The following is an 11,694-nucleotide window of genomic DNA, read 5'->3' on the forward strand; positions in this document are numbered from 1 at the left end:
TCAATTGAATTTACCACAGGTGGACTCCAATCAAGTTGTAGAAACATCTGAAGGATGATCATGGAAACAGGATGCACATGAGCTCAATTTCGAGTCTCATAGCAAAGGATATTTCTGTTTTTTATTTTTAATACATTTGCAAAAATATCTAAAAACCTGTTTTCACTTTGACATTATGAGGGTATTGTGATGTCATTAAGGGCTATTGTGATGTCATTATGGGGTATTGTGACGTCATTATGGGGTATTGTGATGTCATTATGGGGCATTGTGATGTCATTATGGGGTAGTGTGATGTCATTATGGGGTATTGCGATGTCACTGGCTCCAGGTCATCTACAAGTCCATGCTAGGTAAAGCTCCGCCTTATCTCAGTTCACTGGTCACGATGGCAACACCCATCCGTAGCACGCGCTCCAGCAGGTGTATCTCACTGATCATCCCTAAAGCCAATACCTCATTTGGCCGCCTTTCGTTCCAGTTCTCTGCTGCCTGTGACTGGAACGAATTGCAAAAATCCCTGAAGTTGGAGACTTTTATCTCCCTCACCAACTTCAAACATCTGCTATCTGAGCAGCTAACCGATCGCTGCAGCTGTACATAGCCTATTTGTAAATAGCCCACCCATTTTCACCTACCTCATCCCCACACTGTTTTTATTTATTTACTTTTCTGCTCTTTGCACACCAGTATCTCTACCTGTACATGACCATCTGATCATTTGTCACTCCAGTGCTAATCTGCAAAATTGTAATTATTTGTTATTGACTTGTTAATTGTTTACTCCATGTGTAACTCTGTGTTGTCTGTTCACACTGCTATGCTTTATCTTGGCCAGGTCGCAGTTGCAAATGAGAACTTGTTCTCAACTAGCCTACCTGGTTAAATAAAGGTGAAATAAATAAAAAAAATAAAAGATTATGGGGTATTGCGATGTCATTATGGGGTATTGTGATGTCATCATGGGGTATTGTGATGTCATTATGGGGTATTGTGTGTAGATTGATGATTTATTTATTTTTTTAATCGATTTTAGAATAAGGCTGTAATGTAACAAAATGTGGAAAAAGTCAAGGGGTCTGAATATTTTCGAATGCACTGTATGACTAGAGTCTGTTGAAGGTCTTAGAATGATCAGACTAGAGTCTGTTAAAGGTGTCAGTGTGATGTATGACCAGACTAGAGTCTGTTAAAGGTCTCAGTGTGATGTATGACCAGACTAGAGTCTGTTAAATGTCTCAGTGTGATGTATGACCAGACTAGAGTCTGTTAAAGGGGACAGTGTGATGTATGACCAGACTAGAGTCTGTTAAAGGGGACAGTGTGATGTATGACCAGACTAGAGTCTGTTAAATGTCTCAGTGTGATGTATGACCAGACTAGAGTCTGTTAAAGGTCTCAGTGTGATGTATGACTCGACTAGAGTCTGTTAAAGGGGACAGTGTGATGTATGACCAGACTAGAGTCTGTTAAAGGTCTCAGAGTGATGTATGACCAGACTAGAGTCTGTTAAAGGTCTCAGAATGATGTATGACCAGACTAGAGTCTGTTAAAGGTCTCAGTGTGATGTATGACCAGACTAGAGTCTGTTAAAGGTCTCAGTGTGATGTATGACCAGACTAGAGTCTGTTAAAGGTCTCAGTGTGATGTATGACCAGACTAGAGTCTGTTAAAGGTCTCAGTGTGATGTATGACCAGACTAGAGTCTGTTAAAGGGGACAGTGTGATGTATGACCAGACTAGAGTCTGTTAAAGGGGACAGTGTGATGTATGACCAGACTAGAGTCTGTTAAAGGGGACAGTGTGATGTATGACCAGACTAGAGTCTGTTAAAGGTCTCAGTGTGATGTATGACCAGACTAGAGTCTGTTAAAGGTCTCAGAATGATGTATGACCAGACTAGAGTCTGTTAAATGTCTCAGTGTGATGTATGACCAGACTAGAGTCTGTTAAAGGTCTCAGTGTGATGTATGACCAGACTAGAGTCTGTTAAAGGTCTCAGTGTGATGTATGACCAGACTAGAGTCTGTTAAAGGGGACAGTGTGATGTATGACCAGACTAGAGTCTGTTAAAGGGGACATAGCATGCTGAGAAGGTCAAGAGCAGTGCCATGCACCCTAATCAGCCCAGGCCCTGTGAACCAAACATAGTGTCCTGCCCTCCACTCCCACACCCCACCCACAGGACTCCCTGTATCCGTTAGTACAAAGGGACAATGGAGTCAGGAAATAGCTGGGGTGAGAGAGAGAGAGAGAGAGAGAGGGGGGGGAGAGAGAGAGAGAGAGAGAGAGAGAGAGAGAGAGAGGAGGGGGGGGCGATAGAGAGAGTCTGGAAATATACACTTAAGGTCAGATACTTCTGTTCTGGATCCCTGCCAAGTGTATGTTCACTTATACAGATATAGGATCTTCATTTGAGCCAGTTTGCTACAGCAGAAAAATAATCCTACAGCGACAGGACATGTGAATTATTATGTGGATTATAATTAATGGACATTTATATAGGGGTTGATACGTAACAAAAAAAAGGGCAAATCAAGTAAGACATTTCAAAGGGGAAATTGCAAACCTTAGAATACTTTAAAAAACTAAAATACTCTACAAGTTTGCATTTCCTGCTGTGCAGTTCTCAGCAACAAAAGAGGGATCAATTTAAGATCCTACATCTGTAGAGCCATGTGAGGACATGTGCCGGCAAACACACATACACCCACAAGAAAACACACACACACACACACACACACACACACACACACACACACACACACACACACACACACACACACACACACACACACACACACACACACACACACACACACAGTTACTGGGTTTATCACTCTCTCTCAGCAGGGTTTCAGTTCCTGTGGTCATATGAGTGAAGCCGAGGGAAAAGCACACACACAAAACGCCAGTATGATGTGATGACAGGCAGCAGAGAGCTCTCTCCCTCCTCGGACACAAGTGGAAAGCCTGCTGCAACAGATAGTAGAACAGGTACCCCCACTACGTATCCCAGAGTAGAGGAAACGTGGCAACCATAACAACACAGTCAGAGAAGCTAATGACACGTGGATATAAGACATTAGAAATGCATTACTGCCATAATAAATATCAATGAGAAAGAGTGACTATGAAACACTGATTAAACTGTACATCATTTGCCGTACACAAATCATACTATTAGATATTGATTTGAAATATACAAATCAAGGAGAAAAAACAACGACAAATCTATCGTCTCTTTTCCATAAATATATAATCCCCAACAAAACCCCAACTCACTGGTCTGCAGGGTGACATTGGCCCGTTGTCCATCGGTGGTCGACATGATTTGCAGGGTGTATGATGTTCCGGGTTGTAAACTCACTACCTGGCATTGAAATGTATTGTTCTCCTCCAGTTCCTCCACACAGTGTGTGACGACAGAGCTACTGTCCACAGATAACACAGTGAAGTGACACTGCTGTCCCTCCGTAGTCAGTCTCAGCGTTATAGATTCCAGACTGCTGTCGGTCTCGGTCACGTTTATGCTGCATTTATGGTCCTCGGCGACGGCGGCGACACACTGAAAAGATATGATGTAAATGTGTCAAAATAACATTGTATATAGGATGTGCAAAAGCTTTGTTGAGACCAAATGTTTTGGTGAAACTCAAAACACAATAGTATCATACAAACAGCAGCCTCTATCTCTCTCTACCCTAAAGAAACGTTTGCCAAATAAATGAACAGAAATAAACTTTTGAAACTTTTTGATGAGACTACCATCAAGTGGTTCATTGGATATGATATTATATATATATATGATGGATAGAATGAGACTTACCAAGAGAATCCCTGATGCCACACAAAGTGTTAAAAAACCCCCGTTACATTTCAGCATTTCGATTGTTGATCTATACATTATTCACGTCCCCAAAAATTTAAATCCAAAAGAGCATAATCCAAAACCATACTCCAAAAAAAGATATACGGCAATCAGCAGAACTGCTTCATCCACTCGAGTACAACTAAATCAGCAGAACTGCTTTATCCATTCGAGTACAACTAAATCAGCAGAACTGCTTCATCCACTCGAGTACAACTAAATCAGCAGAACTGCCTCATCCACTCGAGTACAACTAAATCAGCAGAACTGCCTCATCCACTCGAGTACAACTAAATCAGCAGAACTGCCTCATCCACTTGAGTACAACTAAATCAGCAGAACTGCTTCATCCACTTGAGTACAACTAAATCAGCAGAACTGCTTCATCCACTTGAGTACAACTAAATCAGCAGAACTGCTTCATCCACTTGAGTACATCTAAATCAGCAGAACTGCTTCATCCACTTGAGTACAACTAAATCAGCAGAACAGCCTCATCCACTTGAGTACAACTAAATCAGTAGAACTGCCTCATCCACTTGAGTACAACTAAATCAGCAGAACTGCCTCATCCACTTGAGTACAACTAAATCAGTAGAACTGCCTCATCCATTTGAGTACAACTAAATCAGCAGAACTGCCTCATCCACTTGAGTACAACTAAATCAGTAGAACTGCCTCATCCACTTGAGTACAACTAAATCAGCAGAACTGCCTCATCCACTTGAGTACAACTAAATCAGCAGAACTGCCTCATCCACTTGAGTACAACTAAATCAGTAGAACTGCCTCATCCACTTGAGTACAACTAAATCAGCAGAACAGCCTCATCCACTTGAGTACAACTAAATCAGCAGAACTGCCTCATCCACTTGAGTACAACTAAATCAGCAGAACAGCCTCATCCACTTGAATACAACTAAATCAGCAGAACTGCCTCATCCACTTGAGTACAACTAAATCAGCAGAACAGCCTCATCCACTTGAGTACAACTAAATCAGCAGAACTGCCTCATCCACTTGAGTACAACTAAATCAGCAGAACTGCCTCGTCCACTTGAGTACAACTAAATCAGCAGAACTGCCTCGTCCACTTGAGTACATCTAAATCAGCAGAACAGCCTCATCCACTTGAGTACAACTAAATCAGCAGAACTGCCTCATCCACTTGAGTACAACTAAATCAGCAGAACAGCCTCATCCACTTGAGTACAACTAAATCAGCAGAACTGCCTCATCCACTTGAGTACAACTAAATCAGCAGAACAGCCTCATCCACTTGAGTACAACTAAATCAGCAGAACTGCCTCATCCACTTGAGTACAACTAAATCAGCAGAACTGCCTCGTCCACTTGAGTACAACTAAATCAGCAGAACTGCCTCGTCCACTTGAGCACATCTAAATCAGTAGAACAGCCTCATCCACTTGAGTACAACTAAATCAGCAGAACTGCCTCATCCACTTGAGTACATCTAAATCAGCAGAACAGCCTCATCCACTTGAGTACATCTAAATCAGCAGAACTGCCTCATCCACTTGAGTACAACTAAATCAGCAGAACAGCCTCGTCCACTTGAGTAAAGCTAAAGTCCTGTGAAGGCTTGCAGTTGCAATGTTTCAAAGTCGCCCAGAATGTTTTTCTTCTTCAGATAATTCAGTAGTAAGGAACTCCTAGTAGACGTTGTGTGAAGACAACTGATCACTGTTTCACTTCCATCCAATTCCTCCTCCGAACAGTGAGATACTTGAGTCCTTACAGGATATCCTCAACCAGTAGAGTGTTTGTATGTCTCCAGCTCCAAACTTCCACAGCGTTCAACCAGACCCCCCTTAGACTACGGATATAGAACTTTGGTGGGTATGAGTCAAATAGTGCGCAGTTGATGCTTCATTCTCTATAAGTTAAATTTCAATAAAAATATTTTTATCTTTTATGTGTCTCTAAACTTTCCCCCTTGGAGAGAGAGAGAGAGAGTGCATCAAAAGTCTTTGTTCTCCAGAACTACTTTTATGTAGTCCACTCCTTTTTCCCCTTCCTCTCTCTCTCTCTCTCTCTCTCTCTCACCCTCTCTCACCCTCTCTCTCTCTCTCACCCCCTCTCTCTCTCTCTCTCTCTCTCTCTTTCTCACTGTCTCTCTCTCCCCCTCTCACTGTCTCTCTCTCTCTCTCTCGCTGTCTCTCTCTCCCCCTCTCGCTGTCTCTCTCTCTCCCCCTCGCTCTCTCTCTCTCTCTGTCTCTCTCTCACTGTTTCTCTCTCTCGCTCTCTCTCTCTCTCGCTGTCTCTCTCTCTCTCGCTGTCTCTCTCTCTCTCGCTGTCTCTCTCTCTCGCTGTCTCTCTCTCTCTCTCTCTCGCTGTCTCTCTCTCTCTCTCTCTCGCTGTCTCTCTCTCTCGCTGTCCCCTACTCTCTCTCTCTCTCAATGAAACCAACACTTTCAGTAAACCTCAGAGCTCGAAATGTATTCGAATTTCCGGCAACTGAGCATAGTCTGTTGGGTATGACAACAACATCAAACCTCAGCAACTACAGTTTCCGTTGACATTTTCACAGATCTATAGTGCAGTCTGGAGCCCTGAAATACTGTAGACAGCAGCCATGTTTCAGAGGCTGTGCCTTTTGACTGTGTTTCAACATTTCACTTGAACACATTTCACTTTACAACATCTCACTTTTCAACATTACAATTTTTTTAAATGCTGAAGAGAGGCAAGGATGAAATTAAAAACAGATCAGTGTGTGATAGTTCGAAACAGTTTCTCTTTATTGGCAGTAGGGACTATAAAGTCAACGTCTTACAGTAGGTACAGTATCAGCAGTTTCAATAGGTACAGTATCATTTTCTGTTTAGGTACAGGGCAGTTTAGTGGCATCTTCAAGCCGTTAACTGTCTAGCCAAGGTAGTACAACTCTTAACGTAGTACTCTCAAGGTAGTACAACTCTCAACGTAGTATTCTCAAGGTAGTACAACTCTCAACGCAGTACTCTCAAGGTAGTACAATGTAGTACTCTCAAGATAGTACAACTCTCAATGTAGTACTCTCAAGGTAGTACAATGTAGTACTCTCAAGGTAGTACAACTCTCAACGTAGTACTCTCAAGGTAGTACAACTCTCAACGTAGCATTCTCAAGGTAGTACAACGTAGTACTCTCAAGGTAGTACAACTCTCAACGTAGTACTCTCAAGGTAGTACAACTCTCAGCGTAGTACTCTCAAGGTAGTACAACTCTCAACGTAGTACTCTCAAGGTAGTACAACTCTCAACGTAGTACTCTCAAGGTAGTACAACTCTCAATGTAGTACTCTCAAGGTAGTACAACGCTGTACTCCCAACATAGCACAACTCTGCACAACACAGGGTAGTAGAGTAACATCCAGGAATATTCCTTGTGCAGTACAGTAATATAGTCCACAGAACACTTCAGAGCTGTCTTAAGTTCATAGCATGGCTTCAGTACTAAACCCTCAGTAAACCACCAAAACAATTACTCAACACACTGTTTTAGTCTTAGCTAAGTTTTACATTTTAGTTTTGGTCTGTTGTTTTTTTGAATAAACACTACAAGAGTTGGAATACAGATTAATGGCAACATATTTCCTCCGCACCAGCGAGTATTCAGTGAACAGATGTCCAGTCGTACAGTAGAAGATAAAACCCCCTTTTCCCCTCAGTAGTAGGAACAACACAAACAGCTGTTTAAGGCCTGCACCTCTCCTTGTGCTGCCCTCCAAACACGTACATTTCATTAAAGCATACATACAATATGTACAGCTTATATCAGATATATACATAGTTACTACTGTGGTTATTATGTCGGACAAGGAGAGAACGAATCACAACGTTCAAGTCCATTAGTAGTACATCAGGGAAGAACTCATAGGCCTGAGTCCTAAACGCCACCCTCTTCTTGAGATAGAGCTCTGATCACAAGTAGTGAACTATGGGCCTGGTCAAATGCAGTGCACTTTAAAGGCTCTAGGGTCCCATTTGGAACGCAGGCCCTTTGTCCTCCTGGCTAATATGGCCATTAAGCCCACATAGTGGATGGATACAACTCTACTAACAGTAAACAATATGCACGGACGGTTAACGTTTCATGTATTCAAAACCTTTTTTCTTTGTTAATCAAAAATAATAATACAAAAATCATCCATAAGTACATAGAAAAAGTGAAATGTTTCTCAATTCATTGTCGCACAACAAACAACCATCTGTATCCTCCTTGGTCGAACACTTGCACATTTTCAGCAGCAAGATAGATTCCTATGTGGTCCTTATAGATATGCCTGACCACAATATGTTTAATGGTCCTTATAGATATGCCTGACCACATTATGTTTAATGGTCCTTATAGATATGCCTGTCCACAATATGTTTAATGGTCCTTATAGATATGCCTGTCCACAATATGTTTAATGGTCCTTATAGATATGCCTGACCACAATATGTTTAATGGTCCTTATAGATATGCCCGACCACATGATGTTTAACAGCACTTTCAGATGTAGTGTATATAAATTCCTCCATCATGCATATTCATGACTTGCACCTCCATCACTCGGGCGTGTCATGCCATTGTTATGAACGTCGTCAAGCCGCCCTCTACCGGAGGCATTCTGGACGGAGGCTAACTACTGTTTCGTCAAAATTACACTACAGTGCATGGAAATACGATGACATTGTAAAAGTAGTCACATATTTAGTGGGAAACAACTTAATGCCAGCATTATCATGTCTTCAAATTTACTTTGCCATGTCTAATGTTGTCAGTAGCTTGTAAAGTTCGTCGAAAATAGCTAGCAATGCTAACGTTAGCTAGCTAAAATCCGTGGCCTCCCCTCAATTTTAGCGAGCTCGTGAAAGTCAATCTGGCGACATTCAACGTTTTCCTACAAATGATTTGCCTCATTTTGAATTTCATTGTATTTCCAATCCACTGTAATGCGATTTTTGATGAAATCTTCATCAGCGCTCATTGACGATGCATTTAGCAAAATGCTCAGTCGGGCATCAGTCCAACATGAACGTTTAAAACAATATTGTGACCAAACTTGCAACCTATGAATATAATGTACATGAAGAGAAGCATAATGTCCGGCTATTGATCACTAAAACCCGAGCCCGGAACACATATTACTCTGCTTCCCTACTGTTTCAGTGAAATAGTGATATATTCAGTTTGAGGTTCCAGGCTACTAAACTATTCTAAATCAGGATCTGTATGGGCAAGCAGCTTTCACGAGAAGAACTTTGGCTGTTTGTGGGAATCGTCTTGTTGAGTTAGAAACCCTGGTGGAGTTAAGGAAATGACCTCAAGGATGTCTTGTTTGAAGAGGAAGGAGCAGGGAGGGGTATTTGTTTTGTCTAGAGTCCACCCTGAATACCACTCTGCTTCACTAGTGAGACCATAGTGAAATGGAGCACTAGTCAGGATAGATTCCAAGCTAGTAATTGTGCAACACACTTCAGATTTTTTAGGAATTACCAGAAAAGTTTGAAGGGAGTCATGTCCAATCTACAGTTGAAGTCGGAAGTTTACATACACTTAGGTTGTTGGAGTCATTAAAAGTCATTTTTCAACCACTCCACAAATTTCTTGGTAATATATATTTTTGGTCGGTTAGGACATCTACTTTGTGCATGACACAAGTAATTTTTTCCAACAATTGTTTACAGACAGATTATTTCACTTATAATTCACTGTATCACAATTCCAGTGAGTCAGAAGTTTACATACACTATGTTGACTGTGCCTTTAAACAGCTTGGAAAATTCCAGAAAATTATGTCATGGCTTCAGAAGCTTCTGATAGGCTAATTGACATCATGTGAGTGAGTCAATTGGAGGTGTACCTGTGGACGTATTTCAAGGCGTACCTTGAAACTCCATGCCTCTTTGCTTGACATCATGGGAAAATCAAAATAAATCAGCCAAGACCTCAGAAAAAATTTGTGGACCTCCACAAGTCTGGCTCATCCTTGGGAGCAATTTCCAAACACCTGAAGATACCATGTTCATCTGTACAAACAATAGTATGCAAGTCTAAACACCATGGGACCACCCAGACGTCATACTGCTCAGGAAGGACACACGTTCTGTCTCCTAGAGATGAATGTACTTTGGTGCGAAAAGTGCAAATCAATCCCAGAACAACAGCAAAGGACCTTGTGAAGATGCTGGAGGAAACAGATACAAAAGTATCTATATCCACAGTAAAACGACTCCTATATCAACATAACATGAAAGGCTGCTCTGCAAGGAAGAAGCCACTGCTCCAAAATCGCTATTAAAAAAAGCCAGACTACAGTTTGCAACTGCACATTGGGGCAAAGATCGTACTTTTTGGAGAAATGTCCTCTGGTGTGATGAAACAAAAATAGAACTGTTTGGCCATAATGACCATCGTTATGTTTGGAGGAAAAAGGGGGAGGCTTGCAAACCGAAGAACGCCATCCCAACCGTGAAGCACGGGGGTGGCAGCATCATGTTGTGGGGGTGCTTTGCTGCAGGAGGGACTGGTGCACTTCACAAAATAGATGGCATCATGAGGTAGGAATATTATGTGGATATATTGAAGCAACATCTCAAGACATCAGTCAGGAAGTTAAAGCTTGGTCGCAAACGGGTCTTCCAAATGGACAATGACCCCAAGCATACTTCCAAAGTTGTGGCAAAATGGCTTAAGGACAACAAAGTCAAGGTAATGGAGTGGCCATCACAAAGCCCTGACCTCAATCCTATAGATAATTTGTGGGCAGATTCTGAAAAAGCATGTGCGAGCAAGGAGGCTTAACTAGGTGTAACCTGACTCAGTTACACCAGCATCTGTAAGGAGGAATGGGCCAAAATTCACCTAACTTATTGTGGGAAGCTTGTGGAAGGCTACCCGAAACGTTTGACCCAAGGTAAACAATTTTAAGGCAATGCCACCAAATACTAGTTGAATGTCTGTAAACTTCTGACCCACTGGGAATGTGATGAAAGAAATAAAAGCTGAAAGAAATAATTCTCTCTACTATTATTCTGACATTTCACATTCTTAAAATAAAGTGGTGATCCTAACTGACCTAAGACATGGAATTTTTACTGGGATTAAATGTCAGGAATTGTGAAAAACTGAGTTTAAATGTATTTGGCTAAGGTGTATGTAAACTTCTGACTTCAACTGTATGTGTTCGGCATTTAGAAGCTACAGTATATCAGAGTTTGAAATCAGGGTCAGATAATCCAGACAATTTGTTTTTATAAGTGTCTGATTGACATTATCTTTGTAATAATGGTTTTGTTCCAGAGGTAAAAGTGTGTGGGAATCTATACCATTCAGTCATACAGAGAAAACATCATGTCTAAAAGTACCAAACGATCATGAGTTTACTGTTACACAGCAAAACATTATCTTAATATTGTATAAAACTAAAAATAATAATTATTACTATAATTTAATCTATATGATCAACAATTAAACATAACATGTCATTTAAACGCAAACGTTTACATTTTGGTAAAGAAAGTTGTCATATCTGTGATGCTTAAAGGCCCAACGCAGCCGTTTTTATCTCAATTTCAATTAACTGCCTCATTCCAACATCATAGTATGTGTATATATATATATAACACAGGGGGGGTGGAAATCATGTTTTTGACTGCACTGGGCCTTTAATGGTCAACACAATATACCTGAGGATGGATTTGAAAGCTAAGAAATGGGAAATAAATGATATTCTGAAAAGAAAAATGTTTTGTTATTAAGATTTACTGATGAAATGCCGTTTCAGAGCCAGCGTAGATCACACGGCACCTGATAACAGAGAGCTTTGGTAT

General features: G+C 41.1%; 1 protein-coding gene across 1 annotated transcript in view; it reads right to left on the reverse strand.

Annotated features, from left to right (window-relative positions):
* Positions 1 to 5,854, reverse strand: part of LOC135515573 (receptor-type tyrosine-protein phosphatase beta-like) — a 115,272-nt gene extending 109,418 nt beyond the window's left edge. Inside the window, 2 exon segments of the mRNA XM_064939194.1 lie at positions 3,286 to 3,568; positions 3,830 to 5,854. Of these exon segments, the coding sequence (XP_064795266.1) occupies positions 3,286 to 3,568; positions 3,830 to 3,907 (361 nt within the window). The 5' untranslated portion in view covers positions 3,908 to 5,854.
* Positions 5,855 to 11,694: the final 5,840 nt, after the last annotated feature.

This window comes from Oncorhynchus masou, chromosome 27 (assembly GCF_036934945.1).
Source record: "Oncorhynchus masou masou isolate Uvic2021 chromosome 27, UVic_Omas_1.1, whole genome shotgun sequence".
Lineage (NCBI taxonomy): Eukaryota > Metazoa > Chordata > Actinopteri > Salmoniformes > Salmonidae > Oncorhynchus > Oncorhynchus masou.